The 24,676-nt window shown below is 46.7% G+C and overlaps 1 protein-coding gene across 5 annotated transcripts in view; it reads left to right on the forward strand.

Moving 5' to 3' along the window:
- Nucleotides 1-24,676, forward strand: part of LOC146829023 (uncharacterized) — a 308,530-nt gene that overhangs the window by 142,101 nt on the left and 141,753 nt on the right. For all 5 annotated transcript variants that reach the window (XM_085607655.1, XM_085607653.1, XM_085607656.1 and 2 more), the window contains exon 6: nucleotides 10,730-10,831. In XM_085607655.1, the coding sequence (XP_085463781.1) occupies nucleotides 10,730-10,831 (102 nt within the window). The remainder of the gene's footprint in view (nucleotides 1-10,729; nucleotides 10,832-24,676) is intronic.

The following is a 24,676-nucleotide window of genomic DNA, read 5'->3' on the forward strand; positions in this document are numbered from 1 at the left end:
GCTGGTTACTATAAAGAATTGTCGCAGACTGTTGATGCCTGTATTATGAATTTAGCCGATATTGACATGTAAATGGGAAAAGTAGTCCCACAAGCGTTGTGGGCTCGGATTCGTAGAGAGGATAACGTTCAAGAATTGGGTGGTACATGGAATGCTATAACTGCCTCGGATAGAGCACATGTGGGTGGTGCTAAGCCTGATGTTTTGATCACAGAACTCCCTGGTAGGATTATTACTTTAATGAAAACAATGATGCCCGCCTTGCGAGTTAATTGGGATAAATTAGCTGCGTGTAGACAGAAGAAAGATGAGTGTCTCTGATTTCTTCACTCGTTTTGAGGAAACGTTTATTGTTCACAGTGGTCAGGATATGACTACGGAGGGTGGACAGCGATTATTTGTAGACAAATTCGTATTTAATTTGCTCCCCGAGTTGTCACATAAGTTAAAAGACTCTGAAAGTTCATGGGCTGTTTCTTCTTCTGCTCAGATATTGGCTACTGCTCAATATTACGAAAACAGGGACAAAGAGGAAAAAGACAAGCAAGAGAAAAAGACCAAAGAATTAAAAACGAAGGTTCTTCTGGAACAAGCTTATCCACCTCGCTCTGCTCAGCGCCAGTTTCAACAGCCTCCCCAGTTTGAGGGTGTTTCAAAAGCCCGAGCCCTATATTCCACGGCCTTTGTTAGGTCCTAACCAATGCGCCTATTGTAGGGAGGAAGGTCATTTTAAGAATGGCTGCCCGGTTTTATTACAGCGTAATGGAGGACTATCTACTCCACGAGGTCGCGGTGGTTCCCAGTTAGTGCCCAGGGGTAAAGGTCGAGGTATGTCGCCCCAGACACAGCGTTCCCTTCCACCTCCACATTCTATAAACTACTTTGATCAGCAAAATACTCAGTCTACACAGTATTACAATGATGATTACTATGTTGAAGGTGAGAAATACGGTCTTCACGCTAACTAGGACAGCCATAGACAAAGTGAGGGAGTTGTATCGATTCCAGTAGATCAGAATGGGCCTTATGTTAATGTCACTACAATGGGTGTCTCAGAGTCTTTTCTTTTAGATACTCCAAACTCCCTGGGGCACCTTTGTCTGGCCTAACAAACGTATCCGTAGGATTTTCTGGCGCCCCAGTTCGTAGCCCGGTCTCTTGTCCTCTGCCTATTTCAATTGGTTCTTATGATTTGGAAGCTCGGCTTCTTTTAACAACTGATTGCGGCGAAAATCTGTTGGGTTTGGATTTATTGAAAAGATTGCATGCAACAATATATTGTTCTCCTTCTGGTGTACATCTCGTTTTGGGGCAGAAACTGACTTCTCCAATGTATTTGTCTAAAGATCAATTTCCACCTGAATTACTTTCTCTCCCTGCAACACTTTGAGCTACGGGTCCAAATGATGTTGGTTGTCTTGAGATCCCACCCTATGTCGTTACCGTCAAGCCCTATGCTAAATTGCCACGCATCCCTCAATACAAAATTCCCAATGATGGTGAAAGAGCACTTTTTGCTATTATTTATGATTTGGTTCAGAAAGGTGTGGTTGAGGAGACGAGGGGAAATGTATGCAATAGTCCTGTTCTCCCGGTTCTTAAACGCACTGATCCTTCTCAGCCTCCTGTTTATCGCTTTGTTATTTATCTCCGGGAGGTTAATAAAATTATTGTGCCGCAGTTTCCTGTTGTTCCAGATATCACTGCCCTGTTAACTATGATACCTGCCTCGGCAGCTTGGTTTTCTGTTATTGATCTGAAAAATGCTTTCTTCAGCATCCCCATTGCTGAAGAGAGTAGGGATATTTTTGGCTTCTCTTTAGGAGGCCGAAGTTTCCGGTTCAAGCGCGCACCCCAAGGCTATTCTAAAAGTCCCTCTATCTATAGCCAAGCTCTAAAATGCCACCTTGATGCTTTTCCTTTGACGCCAGGTACTACCCTTATTCAATATGTGGACGATTTATTGATTGCTGCTGATTCAGAGGATATTTGCAAGAACGTAACTATTGCACTATTGCGTCACTTGTCTGACCTTCACCATAAGGTTTCACCTTCTAAATTACGATATGCCCGCCAAGAGGTTACCTATTTAGGTAATCTCTTGTCGAAGGAGGGAAGGCGACTGACCCCAGAACGTATTCAAGCAATTGCACAAATGTCTGTGCCATCCACACAAAGAGAAGTGCGTGCCTTTCTGGGCATTACCTCTTATTGTAGACAGTGGATTCCAAATTTTTCTTTGTTGGCTAAACCTTTGTTGGCACTCCCTTTGAAAGACACACCCCAACCCCTTCCTTGGACTGACAAATGTCAGAAGAGTTTTTCTGATTTACGTGCTGCTCTGTGCTCTGCTCCTGTGTTGGGTAGTCCGGATTACAGTAAGCCCTTCACGCTCTATGTCCATGAAAGAGAGGGTTGTGCGTTGTCAGTCTTAACACAACGATTTGGAGACAAGCAGCGGCCATGTGCCTACCTTTCGGCTACATTAGATCCAGTAGCCAAGGCATTGCCTAGTTGTCTTAAAGCTACAGCAGCAGCAGCAATTTCTATTCGTCAGTCTGCTGGAGTGGTGCTAGATAACACTCTTATTGTTATGGTACCACATGCGGTGGATACCTTGCTAATTAGGACAAAAACGCAGCATCTTACAAGCGCTCGCTTGTCTGGGTATGAGCTGACGCTCTTGGCTAGTCATGTGCACATCAAACGATGTAACACTTTAAATCCAGCCACATTGTTACCTCTTCCAGAGGAGAAAGGTATTCAGGAACAACATGATTGTTTTCTCCATACTGAGGAGGAGACAAAAAGTAGGATTGATTTGAAAGATACACCACTAATGCCTCGACACTGTTAATTGAGCATTCTCCAATTGTTGCCCCGGGTCCCAATCTATTTACATCGGCGGAATCCAAACCATTTCAGCAGACTTGATCTGTTGTTAAAAATTTAAGTCACTTGCTTAACTTATGAGGAGACAAGATTGCCACCTTCTAGTTAGATATTTTTGAGTCAGTTTTCAGGGCCTGTTCAAAGGAGTTAAGAAATTTAATCCATTTGCAATTCAATTGTGGGATCCAATGGGTCTAGCCCTGAAATTATTGCAGCTCTACAGGTCCTGATACCTCTGACATTTAGAGCTTTCCTAAGTAAAGTGTCTTGTGCATTGTGAAGTTTGGGGCATGTACAGATTATATGAATAGAGTCCTCTTTATTGCTGCCACAAAGCCAACATAATATAGGCCCTTTGTGCACCCAGGTTGGCTGGTCCGCAATTGACGGTAGTTTCCCAAAGCGTTTAGCCATCAATTGTCTCTTTAAATATATTGAGATGTAATGCTTAAGTAAGGTGCTGGTGCAAAGGTCTTGTAGTTATTAATCACCATCCAGGCATGCAACCTTGAGCTGAAGATGTTTTTATCGAACAGCAGTGAATGGAATTTTGCTGATTTGTTTATTACTTGTTTAAATGACTGAAATGGCAAGTTATTATTCCATAGCTCGGTTGTTCAGGTTCTTAGCAGGGATTTATAAAGATATTGGTTATGTGGTGATTTTTTTTTTATCCTTCTTCACTTCTGTCCAAAGGGCTTTGTTAATTGGTGAGTTTACCATATTTTGTTTCAATCAGTACCAAAGCTTTATTGTAGTATACATTCTCCCCATTGTTTCGTTTAAAAGTCCAAATTCAAGTTGAACCTGCGCCGGTGAAGCCGACTGATGTATCTGGAAGACATTTTTATAATTTGAGACTAATAGTTTTTTTAAAAGGTCGGATTCATTGCTGTGTAGAGCGGTACTAGCATACGTTAGCGTTTGAAGCATTTTGGCTGCCATCGCCACGAGCAGAGGTTTATATAACGGCCCCTTACATTTTTCTGCCAGTATCCTAAAGGCAAATGTTAGTGCACTGGTTCTCTGTGACTTATAGATTTTTTGCTCTAGATGGTTTTGTCTGTTATCTATATAGAACCCCAAATATTTATAACTTTTTACTTCCTCTATCTGGTTGCCCTCGAGCCAGATGTTCTGCTTGCTTCTTTGACGATTACCGATTAGCATTGTTTTTGTTTTTGATGTGTTTATTTCAAATTTGTTAGATGAAATATATTCTGAAATTTCACTGAGAGCTCTTCGAAGGCCGGTCTTAGTTAAACTCATTAATACCAAGTCGTCGGTGTACGAGAGATGTGTTAGCAATAATTTACCTATTTGCGGAGGATGGGAATTAATGCAATCAAGCCTTTGAGCAAGGTCAGACATAAACAAAAATTGAAAAGGTGCGGCGCCAATACGCAGCCTTGTTTTAGGCCTTTGGTTGTAGGCAGCTTCCTGGATAGTCTAGAACCGTCACCTAACTTAATTCTTAGATATATGGAACTGGTGGTGAGTAATAGGTTGATAGCGCTCAGAGGTCATTCACACATGTAATCTGATTGTGGCATGAAATCTGGTAGGGTGCTTAACCCCTTGCCTGCTCATGACGGAACCACTCCGTCATGAGCCACGGGCGCCGTGTGCTCATGACGGAGTGGTTCCGTCATGCTGCGGCCGTTGGCGGCCGCTCCGCCCACGCGGCACTGATTCCCAGCCTGTGCGGGCGAAAAATGCAAGTGGGCGGAGTCGTGACGGAACCACTCCGTCATGAGCACAGCGCGCCCGTGGCTCATGACGGAGTGGTTCCGTCACGAGCATGGCGGCGCCGCTAACACCCCGAACCCCCCCAGCGCCGCGGCAAAATTCATGCCGCGGCGAAGGGGTTAAGGTAAGGAAAACCACCAATCCCCAAAACCGTGGTCACAAGGCCACTTCACTGTAAATGCCAATCCTCTGCAAACGTTTGAAATATGAGTACATATAGTTGCATATATATATAGTCATAATACGGATTGTCTTGTGTTTTTCATAAGGATTTCATCGGTTTCTTCTGAACGTGAAGTTCGTCCTGTGCTTCACGTGGTCAGTTTCTTAGCCAACACGTGTTTCGTCTCTGTTACATGGTATTACCCGCGACTTCCTCAGGGCTAAGGAAATATACAAAAAGTGCTTGTTCGTATGTACAAGGGTAAATTGTGCAATCCTATTTAAATTGTCAAGGTGACTGTAGTGACATATGTGGGCCTATGAAAATACAGTGTTAATGTGAGGAAATCTATGCGGTAATTATCATTGCAATTAGCATATGTACATCATTTTTATGTAATTATTTTAGATAATGTAGCAGTATATATGGGGAAAGAAAGAACCAAACAACCCCTACTGCTTCTTCTTATCATTACTATTCATTTGATTATACCAGTCACAATTTTTTGTTAATGGTTCCCTCATTGGGAATCCACCTCAGTGGGTAGGTGCATTGGTGAGCATGCAATTATCAGATGTATCTTTCCTGATATTTAAAAACATAGTGCCCATTATCCTGGTCCTTAGTTGAGTGCCTTACGACACTGTGGGCAGAGGTACCGGATTGATTGGCGGTTTTGGGAGGTGATTGGAATAATGTGATGGATATGGCTGTAGCTAGATGGAGACGGGGAGGCCTGCCTGCTGCTTGTCCTGCTACCAAACTAAGTTCCCTAGTGTCAGGTTTGGGCTGGGTTGACCCTTGGCGCCGGCTGCACAGGGAGAAACAGTGCTATACATATCTCTCAGCAGTACATGACTCATTTTCAAGACTGGACTATCTATTCGTACCTTTAGGGGTAGTTGGCAGGGTGAGAGAGGCAGAAATTCTTCCGAGGGGTCTATCTGATCTCTCCCCGGTTTTGATAATGTTACAGCTTGGCCCCTCAAACACCCTTTCGATGGCGCCTCTCCCCCTGGAATCTGCAGGATGAACAGTATAGAGACCATATAGGACAGGCTATTGACCAATATTTAGAGTTTAATGCGGGATCGGTGGCAGCAGCCAAACCCTTTGGGAGGCTATGAAGTCGACTATACGAGGCATGGATATTGCATATTGCAACGCATCGTGTAGGACTAAGAAGGAGTCATTACTGAGGTCCGAGGCACATATATCATGGATCCTGAACGGGCCAGTAGGGGGGAGGGAGGTGCCTTGGAGTGTCGGCAGTTGCTAGTGGCGAGACAAACGCATGCAGACTTGTTGATGGATGAGGCCCGGCTGGCATGGTTGGCATCCCGTAGTAGGATTTATCAGTGGGGGGACAAGTCTTGTAAACTTCTGCATCGCTTGTGCCAGGGAGCTCTGCGCCACCTGGTCCTTCCTGAGATCTCGGGACCTGACAGGAGGACTCTTGGGGATCCCTCTGCTATTGCGGAGAGTTTTGTGCAGTACTATGCAGACCTTTATGCCCCGAAGGAGTCCCTACCGGCTGCTATGGTACACCGTTTCATAGAGGACCTTCCGCCCCATACACTATCCGATGTGGCCCGGGCAGAGCTGGATCTTCCGCTTACGGAAGAGGAGCTGGGCTCAGCTCTGGGTGACCTTAATTCTGGGAAAGCCCCAGGCCCTAATGGATACCCCTGCGAGTTCTTCAAGAGATACTCTACGAAATTGGGGCCCCATCTCCTCCGGGTGGTGGAGGAAGCCCGTGAACACGGATGCCTCCTGCCGGACTGGAGGCATGCCGAGGCAGTTGTTTCATAAACCAGGCCGACCCCCAGACCAACATGCTTCCTATTGCCCTATTTCCTTACTGGATATAGAAGCTAAAATTCTGGCCAATCGCCTCCAGTTACACATCACTTAACTGGTCCACCCAGATCAGGCCGGCTTTATGCCTCGGAGAGCGACGCAACATATTCTTCGCGCACACATCGCCATCGCTGCTATTCGGAGGCTGGATGTGCCAGCTGCCCTCTTGTTGGCAGACATGGCTAGGGCATTTGATTCCCTCAGCTGGACGTACCTCTTTGCATTGCTTGATCGGCTGAACATGGGTCCGCGATTCCTGTCCTATCTAAAGCTGCTCTATACGGATCTTACGGTGTCAGTTTGCATTGTGCGGTCTGATTTCTTCACCTTCCCTATTAGGCGGGATACCCGACAGGGTTGCCCACTATCTCCATTCCTGTTCGCCTTAGCTATGAAACCTTTGGTGGCCAGGGTCCGGAAGGATGCCCAGGTGGCTGGATTAGAATGGGCTCAGGGCTTATCGGATCGCACTACGCCAATGAAGTTTTATTTTTTGGGACGGATGTTAACAGAACAGGACCGAGACTGCTTCGCATCATGCACATTTTTGGGGAGTCGTCAAGTTTGTTTATGAACTCCTGTAAATCCACTTTGTGGACCTGGGTGCGTGGGCATCGACAGTGCAGGTCACTGCCATGGGGGTGAAGTACCTGGGAGTTTTCCTATCTGACTCCCCGAATGTGTCTTGGAAACGTAACATCTGCTGGTATGGGCGCGTGTGCGCGCAGAGCTGCAAGCCTGGTCTCATATGCCCCTTTATATATCCGGTCGCTTGGCCATCTTTAAGATGGTATCACTACTACGGCTGCTTTAGCCGCTACAGAACTGTCCTTTCCCCATTCCCGCCTCGGGGTTTCACAAGGTAAACTCTGCACAGGGGAAATTCCTGTGGGCGGGAAAGGCGCCCAGAGTAGCGCTGCGAACATGTTTTCAATCGACATACTGTGGTGGCTTGGCCACCTCGGATGTCCAATCGTACTACATGGCTTCGCACCTATTGATTTTAAATGACTGGTGGTATGGGGACTGGTCTGACCCTGCCTATGCGGTGGAACGGAGATGTATGGGGGCTGCTACTCTACACACTATTCTTTCCTTGGCCTCGGTGCAGAATGCCCTGCCATCTGCCACTAGGGTGGTGTTCCAGGTGTGGAAGCAGACCTTGCGGAAGATTGGGTGGTGGGACAGGTTGACAAAGGAGACTCTGGTTTGGTCCAATGGGAGTTTGCCACAGCTAGCTGGTCTAGCGGGTTTCCGAGACTGGGACAGTATTGGGATCTCTATCCTGGGGGATGTGATGCGTGGCACAGTTCTCAAGTCCTTTCAAGACCAACAGCGAGAATATCAGATGCCAAAGACCCAATTTTACAAATACCTTCAGGTCAGGCATGCCGCCCTCCCTAGTGTTGCGGGAATGGAGTCTCTCCCAGATTTCAGCCCCTTTGGAGCTAAATTGTTTATGGGAGACCTACAAGATCACAAAATCTACCAGTTTCTGGTGACAAACTGTCCCACTACACTTGATAAACTAAGGGTGGCTTGGGAGGAGGACCTTGGCCCTTTAGACGGAGAGGACTGGACAGAGGCGCTAGCAAGCCCACCGTACACATGTTGTCTACAGAAGCAAAAGCTAAGGCGGTGACGTACGCCTTGTGCAAACTTAACTCTAAATCCTATAGTCCATCTACTGAGCCAATCCGAAAGGTTATAAAAGCTAAGCTACCGCCCTCAATCTCCTATGGGCAACTAGTCTTTCCTGGCGCACTGGTCAGTATCATGGAGTCTGCCCACTGCTGTGCATTTGAACGGATTTTCCAGACTCCTGCCCATGCATGAAATGCCTTGGTTCGGTTGGATTTCAGCCTAAATAAACAATCCTATGAACACTGGGCATCCATCATCCGTTCTTATCGAGGAATCTTTGCAGCGCCTCCAAACTCTATGAAAGCAACCCTGAAAGAACATTTTACAAATGGCAAAAATCCCTGGGCAGATTTTCTTTCCACTGCTTGTATGGAACTACATTTTGACATATTCAACTGGGGAAATTTTACCCATCAACCGGGAAATATATTTAGGAAAAAGGTAAGGATTTTATCTAGGCAAGAAGACCTGGGTCTAATATAAACTTCTAGAAGTGATATTTGGGTTCTAGTCCACTTCTACAAGGACAAATTAAGCCAGCCGTATCAGCCGATGATGTCTGGATCGCTGTTGGTGCTCCTCCTGCTGGTGGTTACAGTGAATGTTTTCGCACTTTTGATATCCCGATCCAGAGGCGGTTGGAAACACTGTGGCAGTTGTTTGGAAAGAATGTGGCCGGAGCCGGGGGAGGAACGAGGAGAAAGCAACTCCGGATCCTCGTTGCATTTTCAGGTCCAAATGCTTCAGTCTGGTCTGGTGCCTTTAGAGAAGCAGAGTGCTGCAAGCAGGGGGAGTATCGGGCCGGGGGGTGTCATGGGGCTGCTCTGCAAGCCCCAGGGCCAGGCACGGTGCCGTTGCTGGGACCGACTTGGGGCAGAATGCAGGTGCTGCTGGGATCTCTTGGGGGCATCATAGAAGCCACTCGGGGGCTCCTGGGGGGGTGGACTGGGGACACCTCTGAAACAGACAATAGAGAAACATCATTGACCCCCAAAGTGCTGGACAGAGGCGCAGCACCGAGCCCGGAGGACTCGGACAGGACGGTGACATGCTGCCTCTTCTAGGACAACTCTCTTGATCCCCCACACCCTGGCATCCCCTAGTCTCCCTCCATGGATTCCCCAAGGTCCCGTGTTGCGCCAAACCCTGAACCGAAAGCCCTCACCTACTTGCTCCTCAAGCGCTTACAGACCCTGGAGGCGCTCCTGGGGGCTGTGGAATCCAAAGGAGCTATGATGCGGGGCTGTGTCCCGCTGCTCCCTCGCTTGGCCGAACTGTGGGTGGGCAGCTTGCCCGCCTCCACCCAGGGGCTACTGTGCAAGCTCTTCCTGCCGAGCTCAAGGCGCTATTGGGCTGTCAGATTTCAGGAGGTCGGAGGACAGTGCCTGCTACAACCCCTACAGTCCTCTGTGCGGGCCAGGTGAGCTGGTGTCGGGGGTTGGGTGATGTGGGAGAGAGGGACGTGGTTGGGTAAAGAGACTAGGGCAGTGTTGTGGGAGGTAATGTAGTGTTGATTTGAGTCCTCGTTGGGCACAGTCAAACGCTTCTGATGGTAGGCATTGTGTGGCTGGAGTGGTGATGAGCCCTGTGTCAGTGAGCGAGAGGCCATGGCAGTGTTGGGATCAACAGCGTATCTTTGTGTGTGCAGGGGGGGGCATAGCTGCATAAGATGGATCAGTATCTCTCTGTATGGGGGGGTTCTCTTGCGAGGCATGCTGTATTTGAGTATGGACTTGAAGCTCCACCCACTCTGCCCATATTTTTCATTTGCCTGTCATTGTCCTTTGCAAATGCTGGCTTCTGATTAGTTAGTAGGATTATTAGTCCCTCCTTAGTACTGCCTTGTCTTCATTTGTAACCTCCCACGAACTCTGGCCCTTTTACTTCACGGTACGTCATATTTAGTCCGTAAGCACCATTTTCTTTAATGAGTTTCACATATTTCAGGCACCACATAATTTCCCGCAACAATCCGCACGCCATGCACGATTTCACTTTCCAATCAGCCTGGGACAATGTTGGTCGCTTCTTCTAAATGAAATGGGTGTCGCATTTACAAGAGTTTGATCTATTGGCATTGTAAATGACCATGGCTTTTATTTGTGTTAATTATCAACATAGATAAAATAAAAGGTTTTGCCATTTACAATGCCAGTAGGTTAAACTCTCACAAATGCGAGACCAATTGCATTGTAAATGCTTGTTTTTTAAGTTGGAAAAGGTCTCTTTTCTGGCATTCTCATAGACCGCTTTCCTGGACTCAGTAATATCAACTGAATAATTCAAAAAGACAATTCATGTCAGTGAGAGCACTTCTGAAGTCAAAGTCCTAGGTATAATGATTAAAGAAATAGACGTGGATCATGTGCATAAAAAAAATAAAATAACTTTTGTTCCCAATATCTTTGTTTGAAATGACAGAGACATCAGGTCCACACCCTGTGAAAAACAGACTGATTAAAGAAGAGATCCGTTGCAGTTTCGTTAAAACAACAGATGAGGCCATCACATCTTCATCCAGAAGTGAGTAAAAGTCATATTCATGGAAAAATAGAATAGCATCTGGCATGCATATCTAAGGCCACCATTTTATTTGTTTCAGTGTAATGAAATTGCGGTCCTGTACACAATAAATAAAATTTAGTAGCTAGTTAACATTAGATTCTCTACATCATTGTTTTCTTTTTCTTTTATTTGAACATATCCCTTGCAGTTGAGGATATGTGGACAGTTTGCTGGTAGGAATATAGGGCCTGATGTAAGTAACATTTTAAATGTTGTCAATCTGCTGATCGCAAATTCATCTTATTTCTGACAGCAATGTACTAAACTCTTTTTGCGAGTTGGGAAAGTCTTCAACTCTTTAAATGGTTTCTCTGACTCATTTCTATGATGTTAGGAAGGGGCGTTCAAGACGCCCCTCCTAATTTTGAGTCGAAATGAAATGTATCTAATGTTTTATGACTGCTGATACAATTTCAAACCATTGATCATTTACTGACTCCCAAGCTGGAACCGTAATTGATTTGAAAAAGGGAATCTATCTCCATGGGACAGCTTTCCCTTTGGGAATCGTATTGGTGGCCTTCAAGCAGAGCGCCTTCTAAGGCATCACCACATACTCCCGCCCCCCAGCCCCCCTTCAGTTCCCCAATGTCTTTCATGCATGTCAACATGTTTGTTTGAACTGTGCCTCTCACATTGAGGAACACAGACTTCTTTTTAAAAAATGTTTTTAATATTGAGATACGCTGAAAGTCAGCGCAGGGAATGACCCCTCACAGGCCTCCATCCCTTTATTGGCAGCATTTCACAGAGGGTTGTGAAATATGACTTGTCTTAATACTCATGAGGGAGAAGGTTTTGCAGCCCTCTGTGAATATCCATTTTGCCATTTTGTGGTGATCTATAACATTGCCGGGCGTTATTAGGGGCCTTCTAATTCCAGCACAAAAACCAGAAGTAGTAGTGACAACGTGCCAAGCAACAACAGCCACTGATTAATTAATGGTTGCCTCCACTGCAATGGGCCCATTAACAAAGCTCATCTCATGGAACGTAGCAGGTCTGGCTTCAAAACTAAATTGTCCACAGTGGTGCGCTTACTTTCTTTTTTAGAACAGCAGGACTTTTGCCTTTTTCGGGAGACCTAGTCTTTGAAGACCCTCCATTGTGTAGGTTATGTAAACTTCTGTAAAGAAGTTGTAACTACAGGCCATCACTGGGACTTACAATCTGGGTTAGACCTACCATAACAGGCATGCTAAGGGAGATCAAGGTGGATTCCCCCGACATTTTATGCATTAGCTTGACTGTTTCCCCGGATGCAATTTATTATATATATAATGTGTACTGTAGACCCATTGGGAATAAAACCTAATCCTTTGTTTTAGATCTTCTAAATGCGCATCTAGCCGCGTTTTCAGCTAAAGCAAAGAAAATTATGAGGAGTGACTTCAACTGTCAATTTGAACCCTTGAGTATTGATAGTTAGGCCATCACGACAAATGAGGACACTTTTCGGTCAATCCCAGAGCTAGAAATCCCTCTCATCGAGAAATGGTCATTCATGGCAGTCCAAATCAATGCACTCATTTTAAATCAGGGGTTTCGTGCCTGCAATGGAAGATCAAGCTCTGACAAAATTGGTAATTACGCATTTAATCGTATAAACAATACCAGCTAATTAGATTACATACTGTTGGATTTAAAGTTATGGCCACATCTCATTGACATGATAAAAATACCCAGTCAAGACGGTGACCATAACGCCCAGGCTCTTACGCTAGGTATACCTAGGAACTCCCAAATCAGAAACTGGTTTGAGCCGTTTGATAGACAACTGAGAATTCAATGGAATTTTAATACATTAAAATATTGTGCTCATAGATTCCTAGGGGAATTATAATATCTTGACAGATTGTGCTTTTATACATTTTTATGTAATTACTTTTTTTTTTTTTTTTTTAACCGTTTATTACAAAACTCAAAAAATATACAAAGATGGGCCTACAACCTTCCGGCCGGCCGCTAGCAGACAAAAGGAGCATATGATACACATTGTAGAGCGTGTGTTGCGGCTGAGGAAGATGCACAAGAGTTAGCAGCGTTGATAGCCACACCATCCGGACCCCACTGTACGGTTTCATTTTAAACTGAAAGAACAACCAGAAAAACAAACCCACAAGGCAATCCACAATCAGAAATAGCAGCATGTGCTCCCCTGAGAGGGGGACCCTACCAGTCCATAGGAGTATCAAGAAGAGGAAGAGATCGGGACTAGGGCTGGGTAAACTCAATGCCCGGAACAAGGAAGATGGGTCGGCTAAGGGGATGGGGCAGGCAACGGATCGGGCAATAACGGCGGAGCACAGATTCCCCCGCGGTAGGCGTTCCAGGGGCCCCATACTTTCACCCATGTCCCAGGCTTACCTCTCGCCACATACACCACCTTTTCCCGAAACATGCACCAATCCATATGTTCCTTCCAGGCCGAGACAGTCGGGGACCTCTGGGATCCCCACAGTTGAGCAATATCGCGCTTGGCCACCATATATCCCAGAGTCACCCACCACGTCTGTGGCGCCGAGTAGTCGGTAGGTTCCCACACATTCAACAGGCATCTCCTCGCTTCGGGTAGCAGCACCACATGCGTAACCACACGCAGGACCTCATGCACACCACGCCAGAATCGCTCCACCTCCGGGCATTCCCACAATATATGCAGAAAGGTCCCCAAAGCGCCACACCCACGCTTACACAACCCGTCCACAGCATAGCCCATACGCAGGAGCCTTGGCCCCGTCATGTAGATTCTGTGGAGTATCTTGAGCTGGACGAAGCGAAGGCGGGCCGGTATGGCCACCTCTTTCGGGGAGGCCACCGCAGAGGTCCAGTCCTCGTCGTCCAGCTCCAGTCCATCGGCAACCCAAGCCTCACGAAGGGCAGCCAGCAATCCCGAGCGGTCATTGATCAGTTTTTTGTAGATCAGTGAGATCGTGCTGTCCGGAACGTGTCCATCCAGCACTCTATCCTCCAGGGGGTAATACTCCGGGATGGATGCAACGTCTGGGAAGACGGAGCCCAGTGCATGACGGATCTGCAAATACCGAAAGTACTCCCTGTCATGCAACTGGAATTCCGCCTGCAGCATCTCGAACGTTTTAAATCCTCCCCTCGTCCAGAGATCCCCCACTTTGCTGATGCCTATCATGTCCCACTTCTCGAAGCCCTTCGAGGTCCACAGGGAGCCCAACTGCTCGGACGCGTATAGTGGTGATGCCCGGGTCAGACGGTCCTTCCACCCCATCGCCACATTAGCCGCGTGCCACACTCGCACCATGACACGCGTGGGGCCGGTCAGCCGAGCGTCGGGCGCGCTGGAGTAGAGCGCTCGATTATAGTCCCCACCCGGGAGTAGCATCTTATCCATTTCGAATGCCGGGTTTAAGGCGGGCCCGTACAGGCCGTGATTAATCGCAGTCAGCTGGGAGGCCCAATAGTACCGTTTGATATCCGGGAGGGCAATCCCTCCGTCATACCATGGGAGCGTCAGCTTCGCCAGGGCGATACGCGGCCTCCCGTCCCAGAACAGGCGGCGCTGCAAACTCTCCACCTCGCGGAAGTAGCGCGCTGGGACGAGGTCCATAGTATTCTGCAAAGCGTACAGGAAACGCGGCAGAGACATCATCTTAAACAATGCCGCCCGGCCGAGCGGCGAAAGCGGCAAGCGCCGCCAGCGCGTGACATCTTCCTTCAGGCGCTGGAGGGGGGGGGAAGCAAGTTCCGATCATACCGGGCCTCCGGGTCCAGAGTAATGAAGACACCCAGGTACCGAAATCCCTGCGGGGCGATCTGGATCGGACAGCCCCGCGGGAGAATAGGAGCCTCCCCAGAGAGAACATACACGCACGATTTAGCCCAGTTGATGACAAGGCCGGAGTTACGACCAAATGAATGCAAAACATCAACCAGTACTATCAGTGATTTACGTGGGGAAGCCAGGTACAGGAGAATATCGTCAGCATATAGAGACACGCGGTCCTCATACTCGGGGGTCCAGCGGAGACCACGAATAGAAGGTTCCCACCGCAGCCACTCGGCCAGGGGCTCCAAGGCAAGCGCGAAAAGGAGCGGCGATAAGGGGCAGCCCTGCCGCGTGCCCCGGCCCAGCTCGAACGGAGCCGATACTCTACCGTTCACCACCACCTGCGCCAATGGGCCCGAATACAGCAATTTGACCCAACTGATGAACCCTGCGCCAAAGCCAAACTTCGCAAGCATCGCCCAGATGTATGGCCATTCAAGTGTGTCAAACGCCATGGTGGCGTCCAAGGACACCAAAATGGCCGGCTCCCGTATGTACTGAACACGTGCGAGCACCCCATGCAAACGCCGCAAGTTAAGGGCCGTGTTACGATGGGGAATAAAGCCGGACTGATCCTGGTGAACCAGGTCGCCCACCACGCCGACCAGCCGATTGGCCAGGACCTTGGCGAGAATTTTGGGCTCCGCGTTCAGTAGCGAAATGGGCCGATAGGATGTAACCCGGTCCCGAGGTCTCCCCTCCTTGTGGATAACCACGATTGTAGCCAGACGCTGGTCCAGCGGGAGGGAGCCCACCGAGTGAGCCTCCAGGAACATCGATCGGAGATGTGGTGCCAGCGTATCCGGTCGCAACTTGTACAACTCGATGGGGAGACCATTAGGACCCATGGACTTGCCGGAAGCGACCGAACGTATGGCGAGGGCGATTTCGTCGGAGGTTGGAGCGGCGTCCAACGACACTCTGTCCTCCTCCGAAAGGGAAGGCAGCGCGATATCCCTGAGCAGGGCACGGGAATCCTCTTCAGAGCGAGAAGACACCGGGGAATACACCCCACGGAAATAATCCGCGAAGCAGGAGACAATTTCTTCCGGCTCGGTAACACACACACCGTCCGTTTTCTCAATCAGCGGGACTACACGACTCGCTCTCTCCTTTTTGTCCAGCCACGCAATCAATTTACCAGCCTTATCACCCACATCATACAGTCTCCCCTGTTGCTCTCTACTGAGGCCCCTGGCAGCCTCCGTGACGAGGGCCCTATAGGCCGCTTGCTTGAGTTGGAGAACATGTAATACGGCATCCGTCACCCCACATTCTAGATTACCCTCCAACTCGGCTATCTCAGCTTCCACCCGGGTCACCTCCTCCCGCTCGCGCCTCCGGGTGTGGGAAATAAGGGACAGGGCCTCTCCTCGTAGTACTGTCTTGAATGCCTCCCACAGTGAGACAGCCGAAGGCACGGACCCCACATTCTCGTCAAAATAGCGCTGGAGGGATTTAATCAATTCAGCGCGAATGGTGGGGTCGCGCAGGTACCAGGGATTGATCGGGACCACCCTACCCTCACCCCTCGGAAAAAGATCCAGGTGTAACAGGAGCGGGGAATGGTCCGAGATACCCCGTGCCAAATGGCGCACCTCTCCCACCCGCCCAACATAGGCCGCCGGGACCAGGACATAATCTAGTCGTGAGAGACTACCATGGGCCCCCGAATGGAAGGTATACTGTAGCTGCGTGGGATGTTTTAAACGCCAGCAATCCACCAATCCCAAAGTGTCCAATAGGCCAGATAGCCACGCTTGGGCCCGGGGGAGGTCCCTAGGGGGCTGACGAGCCACAGTCCCGGAAACCACCGCATTGAAATCCCCCCCCCACCACCAGAATCCCCCCCGGAAGGCCAAGGAGGAGGCGCCCCAGGTCCGCAAAGGTAGTCGACTGCAGCCCCGGCGGGACGTATACGGACACAAAAACGACCACTTTGCCCTCCATCCTTCCCACCAAGACCGTGTAACGTCCCCTGTCGTCATGGAGCACCTCATCAATCTCCAACGGGAGCGAGTTCTTAACCATGATGCCCACACCCCTTGAGCCAGACGTGAAGCCCGAATGGGCCACTAGGCGATAGCCACGCCGATTCATGGCGCAGAAGGAGTTGCCAATGAGGTGTGTCTCCTGCAGAAAAACTACATTGGGCGAGATTCGCTTCAAGAACTGCAGGACCACACCACGTTTAATCCTGTCCCCCAGTCCATTCACGTTCCAGGACAATAGAGTTAGTTCCCTACCCCCCATCATAGACAGAAGCCACCATTTGTCCCCCCGAGAGCACTATAGAGCTAACACAATGATACTTTTGCCTTGTGGTAAAAACGAACAACACCCCCCCATCCCTGCCCACCCACCCCAACAAAACTCCCCCCTCCCTGCACCCCTGCATGAGCCCGAACAGCCCCCCCAACGTGCAGTGTGCCTGTCGCCCCATATATATAGTAAAACTAGCTAAACCCCCTAGAGGAGGAAGGAGAACCCCCAGTAGACCCCACACAACCTCCATAGGAGGGGAAATTATACAGACAGACGCTTAATCGAAAGTGGCATCATTTTTGTCCAGAGTGAAGCCCAATATTACCCCCTCAGTCCCGATCCAGTGTGCCGTCTCCCCCCGCCGCCCCCCCCCCCCCCCCGCCCCCTCGATCCCCAGACAGAGTGTCCAGCCAGTCTCCGGCCGCTTCGGGACGATCAAAAAAGTGCGTGCGACCCTCTACCTCCACTCGCAGCTTGGCTGGGAAGAGCATAGTGTATTTAAGGTTCAGGTCCCGAAGACGGCGCTTGACGCCTAGGAAGCTCAGTCTCTGCTTCTGGACCGCTGGGGTGAAATCAGGGTAAAAGTTCACCTCCATATTGTCAAGCTTAACCGGCCCATGCAGTCTGGAGGCTTGCAGGATAGCGTCTCTGTCCCGAAAGTTGAAAATCCGGGCAATGAGAGGTCGCGGAGGGGCTCCGACCTTCGGCCTTCCCCCGGGAACCCTGTGGGCCCGCTCCACCGCGAAGAATTTACTCAGCCCCCGTGGCTGGAGATGGGTAGCGATCAGGTCCTCCACAAATAGGTCCGCCGCCGCTTCCTCCCGTCCCTCGGGCACCCCGATGATGCGGATGTTGTTCCTCCGGGCCCGACTCTCGGAGTCCTCCAGGCGCCGATCCATAAGCGTGCTCGCCTGACTAAGCCGGCGCACCTCTGTTTGTAGTGCCGCCACCTCAGTAGTAAGGCCCGATGCGGTGTGGGCCAAAGAATCAACTCGGTCGTTGGTCTTGGAAAGATCGGCCCTCACCAGGCCAACATCCACGAGGACCGAGTCGATCTTCTGTGCCAGTGTGTCGAACCGCTGGCCCACCGAGGCCTTCATCTCGGCAATGGCGCCCATGACATCCCGCAGAGTCAGATCCGTGGGCAGGTCCGGGGCATCAGGAGGGCCCTCAGGGGACTTGTGCGGTCCGCCGGGAGATCCCTTCTGGAGGGTATAGCGGTCCATACTATTGGCCTGATGGGTGGTGCCACGCCGGGTCGACTTGGTCTTTGCCCGGTCTCCAGCTTGTTTCGTGGCCATGGCCACCAGTCCCCCGGTCGCACCAGCCACGTCGTGAAGGGCAGGCAATCAGGGCCACAAGCTCCGGGGGGGGCCACCCCAGATCGGCGGGGTGAGTCACAGCCGGCGGGCAGGCAGAGTCTCCCAGCGAGGCCACACCAACACAAAGAGCCCCGCGACCCAACCCTGCAGAGACGGCAAGGGGGTGCGAAAGCGAAAGTGCGGGGTACGCGACTCGCCAGGCCCGGCCCGCCGCTGTTGTTCACTTTGTCACTGGGTCACCCCTCAGCGCAAATCCGGGGTCTGGCGAGGAGAAGGCCGCAGACTTCAATCGGTCTCACTCCGGTGTCCGAGGTCCGATTTGACAACGGGAAACGAGTGCCACCTCAGCTCAGGCTCACCAACACAGTCCCCTCATCCGAGACAGGATAAATTCAGGATAGTCGTAGGAGGTTGCGGAGGTCCTCGGGAGCCTCGCACCTACGCGGCCATCTTGGTTGCGCGCTAGGCTCCTCCTCCATGTAATTACTTTTTAATGTGCTTTTATGGCCACTGTGCCGAAATAAAGATCTGTGATTGATTGATATTATAAAGCAGTCAAGCGTAGCTAAACTTTACATGTTTTTGTTTATTTTTCATGACCCTTTTCTTGTGGACTGCTTCTTTCCAGAAATGCCAGTGTGAGATTATCTGGCGTTCTGATCCAGACTAACGCCAAAGTTTGCTCCGAGTACCGTATAAAGCATAACATCATTTTTTGCATGGAGGTGCTAATGCAACTTAACTAAAAATCTCATGGATATTTCTATTATGTAGTCTCCACTATGCCTTCTAAGAACAAGACGGAGAGTCAGTGTGCTTACGGCATTGATACTAGCTGTAGGCGAGACTGAATCACTTAGTTAAAACTGGACCACTTAGGAACGCTGTAAGGCTGAACACACAGCATGGCATTGTGATTTGTATATTGTTTGGTAAATACACAGTGTTTCACTGTTTTCACTCATGACGTGGAGTACAATGCACGTACAAGACGGGTGCATCTTTTGGAATATTTTTGGTTTCACTGGTGGTTATATTGGAAAGATTTGCTGAACAAGTTATTCTAGAAGATGCTCAATAATGAGCCCAACCACGGTGTTCCTCGTCCCATTGTTAAACACTTTCTTTTGTTAATTGATGTAGTGATCTGCATTTGGTGCACAACATACTTATAGGACTTTTTATGTTCATTTACACAGACCTCTGAAGAAGGGTCCCATTGGGTAAAATGAATGCATTGGCATACCAGACAAGTTTGCTATGTTGGATGATGATAAATATGATGGGTTGAGATGCCCAAAAGATGCATCATAGTTGGACACAGACATCCCTAAATAATTGTGAAATAAAGACAGCAGAGACTTGCCTGAAATCGTTTTTTGAGGTTGATTATTTTGTTGGTATTCAAGAGAAGGAACAGAACCAGGCAGATTCAAAGTGAAGTGCGACGGGAGCAGGCAAGTGGGTACCCACTATTGGCACGCTGTACTCTGATTTGGGAGCAAAACATCTTGGAAATGGTCCAGCCATTTACCCCATATTCTATTATGTTTACCAGGGCACCCTGGTTCCTGTACATGTATTTTTCCACCAGCGCCCATGTCCCTAAGCCGCTCAGAGACCATAGTAACATTACTTGCCCTCCACTGCCTAGCATTGTTTCTTTTGGCCATGAGATAGCAGTATGCAACAATAGTTTGTTACCCACCGAGCTGTCCTGATTGTTTGATATGCCCAGAATAGTACATTTGAGTTCTAAATTTATCAGGAAGCTAATCAATGGAGTGTTATATGGAACGCCAACCAGAACGTTTGTATTTTAGGGCAGCCCCAGATTATATGGAAAAAAACGTCTCCTCATTGTTAGACATCTAGTACAGCTGCCACTGGAAGAACTCTCCATTTTGTACAATATTTCTGGGGTATAGTACACTTTGTAGAAGAATTTAAACTGAAGGAGGTGCAATCTCGTTGAGATTGCAAGGGTCCTGGGTGTCATTTTGGCCTCAGTCTAGTTGTCCTCTTCAGTACACCCAAGTCGGCAGTCTATCTACTCCTCAGTATTAGGAGTAGGTACGTTGACCACCAGCGCTCAGTACAGCCTTGAATTACCCTTTGTTTTCATTTGTTCCAAGGCTAATTTAGCCTGCATTGAGTTAAAGTTCGGAATAGGATTTAGGGCATCTTTATACTTCTCTAGAGGATGACGCAAGTGCAAAAATCAAGACTTGAGACTTCATTAGCTCAAATTTTGTACGGAGGTCAGTATGTGATTTAATGTGTGTAGAGACACAGACAACCCCCATTGTAGATATCCCAATTATTTCCCATGCTGAAAAAACTTTCCAAAGCATTCATTGCGATCGTTTAGTCCGTTTCTTCATCCATGATGTCCACCTAAAAGCTTTAAACCAACACTCAACAGGAGTTCTCAAAATCAGCAGCAAAAACTCAGAGACCTTATTTCCATAAAAATGTGCAGGTGTTTTCTGGTTTTCAATGTGGACCAACTCAATCCATATTGCTTGTTGTCATCTTTGTTCTCAAATATCCAGTCATTAATAGGAAACATCTGAGCAGCGAAATAGTAGAGGCGTATGTCCGGTAACGCCAAACCACCAGGTTTCAATTTCTTGTAATAATATCTAGTTGGTTACATACCTGAGAGTGATTTTACATTTCTCTGGGTATAGTATTCAAGATGTTAAATTGTGGTGATTCATATTTGGTCTAATTGCCAGAAATCAATTTAAGTCTGGCCTAGAGAGAGCGCTGTAATTGTCTTGCAAGCCTTGTGTAAACAAAAAACACATAGAGAGGGGCTTTGGGACAGCCCTCGTTATGCATTGGCCCTTCTCTGGGATTATTGCTTCTACCCAACAAAGTACGCAGCATAATGCAGTAGGTCAGCACATTTTAGGCAGTGGCGCTCTTGAGCAAGAGTGATGATGTTTTGTCTGATCAACTAATGTGCACATGCATGTAAAAGAACTACATTTCAATACCAAGGTTGGGTGGCAAGTACAGTATATTGCCAATGTTTCTTTCTATTATTTTTATCCTTTAATGTTTTTAGTCCTTGTTTATGAAAACGTCAGGTTATCATAATTCAAAATTAATAGTACCCTTTTTTTCTCCAATAAGAATTTGTCTGTGATATACATTAAAACTAAAGTATTTCTGCATCTGTTCTAAGTACACTTGCTTGCTAGGAAGCACTGATACTGTTCTATTAAAATTATTTACAATGGTTACTTTTTTCAAAAAATCAGTTTATTATTGCAAGAGTATAGATCCTAGATGTAGTTGATTTCATTTGTGTGGCATATGCTTGCAAGAAAAAATAAATAGGCATCACATCAACTGGCCAAGGCCAGACTTATTGGCTTTGCCTGTAGTCATTTACTTTCTGGTGTTGCTTTTGCTGGTACTGGGAGCTGTTGCCCTTTCATGGAATGTTCTTTTTTGTCTTGGCATCGTCAAGCATTATGTTTTCTTGTGTATGCTGGAGAAAGTAATGATAGTGCCTCTTGCTTTTAATCTAACATTGGAGACAAGGGGCTTTGGCGGCGACATTGCTGGATGTTGGATTCTTCAGAAGTTGAGACGTTAATTCAACATTAGTTTGCACCCAGCAATCATAGTCCAAAACATTTTGAGTTCATTTATTGCACAACATAACTCCATTCACAAATAAACATAAATTAAGAGATGTCCTTTAATTTTCATATATCTTTCAATCTAATAGTTTTTCCAAAGTATCTTTAAGAATTTAACCCTTTCAATAATTTTCTTTGCTGGCAGTGCGTTTTTTCCTCATTGGGACTTTATTAAATAAATTTACAAGCAATTACTAAAAGCATATTTTAAACAACATTTCTTAAACAAATGACTCCGCCGTAGCAAAAACCAGAACACACAGTGAGAATGTAACCTATCCTTATAATCCAGGGGCTTCCAATGTTTAATCCACGTCTTATTAACAACATCAAATACAAAGTTATATATAGTGATCTTTTTAAATGCAACATTTTATCCTTATTATTTATAAGTTTCCCAGATATTTTACTTCTCTCTTCCACTTTGCATTTTCTTATATGTTTTTTCTCAATTCGTTACTTGATCTGAGTGAACAGAGAAAGCATACTTTTCTTAACCATATAATTTTTTCAAGTCAATATTTCATTAAATATTTCAAAAAAATTATATAAATATCGCCCCCCATTTATACACCATTATACTCACTTTACTCACTTTCACACACCTAATATTGGTAATATTACATTTACGTCTCCATGTTTGGAATACATTACATATCCAAATTTTGTTCTACTTTCTTTGGCGACTCATATGTACATTTCTTGTTGCCTATTGAGAAATAAACTAAATTAGGTCCCACTTAACAGTTCCAGAGTTATAACTTTACAAAATCATTCTATGTAACTAGCTTTTATACACCTCTTCATTCCAAATGCCAAGAGTGTTCTAAGCTATACTCATGGAGGATTTCCAGACCCAAGCACTTGTGCTTTATACTATCCTTTTTGCCAGGATCACAGGTGACCTGTGATATACACTATACATCTCTTCTCTTAGCAACAATGACCCCTCTCTTAGAATCCTTTTAGTCTAAATTGTGCTTCAAAATTCTTCATGTCATGCAATAAAACATGGCATCTTTTAAATAATTTTTGGGGGGAGAAGATTGCATAATGTTGTTTCAGCCTTTCACCTCAAAGAACACCTTTAAAGTAAAAACCATTATCTTTACACAACAAATAACCCCTTACATACTTTAAAGTTTGAAACATGTAAACCATTTTCACTTTAATATATCGCCTTAGCGATAGTGTCTGCCATGTCTACCCATCCTTTGGAAACACAATGTTACGTCCAAGCTAGTCACATCATATTTAATTATTCCCTCTAGAAACTGAGAATGTCCCGTCACATTTCACTTATCTATTGCTAAATCCCATCATTCATCCGGGACACTGAAGCAGGTGCATCGTGTTGCATGTAATTAAAAACCACCATATCCTCTTACAAATATAGCGGCCTAATGATTATGACCGCAATGCTAAGATTCAGTGTCTTGCCCTAGCGATAATTTCTGCCATCTTGAAATTAGTTCATCCTTTTTGCAGGTCGATGGCATGCCCATCTCCAAGTTGGGTTACCAAGACATTGGCATCATATTATAGGAAATTTAAAGTCTGTCATATCGTTTAATCAATATGTATGCTATCTGTAAATCTCCTTTGTGAAAGGAATATATAATACCATCCATTCACTTCAGAGGGAAGCCAAGTTGTTTATATTTTATGCTGTTCTCATAAAAAAAACAGACATGAAAAAACATTGGCACATTAAACGACAACCAATTTAAGTTGTACATTTGTGTCTAAACCTCATTGTCATCCCGAGTCCACAAAACAAAAATACTTTACTATTTTCTAATATCAAACACATCATGTTCTCCATCAACTTAACTCACCATAAATAAATGTACGTAGCGTCTCGCCCTTTCAAAAACAGGACAGTTTGTCTACGGCTCCATTTTCGAGTCTTTATTTGTGCTCCACCAATCCCCAATCACGTGGGTCTATGAAAATTAAAGTACTACCGAAGGAACAATGTCTGCATCTCTAAGGTCCTATCATTCAAGATTACATATACATTGTCATCCAAAACAAAGAAACCCTTTATTATTAATTGAACTAAGAACACAAAGGTCTCGGGATTTATAGTAGCTGGTGTGTTAGTGATTGCACCGAAATTAAACATTGGGTACGGATATGGAGCGCGGTGTTAAAGAGCACAAGCTGCTATTGTACATGAGTTGAGAGGTTAAGGAGCTTCCATAGGAAATTGGTCAAGAAGGTAATCCTTTCTGCTCATTTGTTGTGCCCCTAGTTTCCATTTGCAGGGTCTTCATGTGCTCTTTGTAATTGTGTGATGTCAAATTCCACTTCTTGTACTCACTCTGGGAATCTCTCAAAACTGTCTATAATTTTCAACAATTTTCTTTTCCATTGAGTCAAGTGTTTCTTTAATGATACAGTGTTTAGTTGATGCAGAGACCAGTAATTATTCCAGAGATTTCATTTCAGCTCGGATGGCAGCTAACATTGGGGCTTTTAGATGTGGCAACAGTGAGTCACTTTTTGATCTTTTGTTGTTGGTGGTGAATAAATTAAAGAGATCTTTCAGGACCAATGTTTTCCTGATTGAAGAGAATGCACTTCTAACTGAACATGGGCATAACTAGTGAAGGGAAGTAAGGACTGGAATTAAGTATCTTTGCTCCTAATGAACTACACCTGAACTGTTGTCTTGTAAAGATCCTGAGGTTATGCGAAAGAAAATGCCAGCACAATAGTTATTAACAACTTTAGTTGTCTATAAACAGGT

This window comes from Triturus cristatus, chromosome 5_2 (assembly GCF_964204655.1).
Source record: "Triturus cristatus chromosome 5_2, aTriCri1.1, whole genome shotgun sequence".
Classification (NCBI taxonomy): Eukaryota; Metazoa; Chordata; class Amphibia; order Caudata; family Salamandridae; genus Triturus; species Triturus cristatus.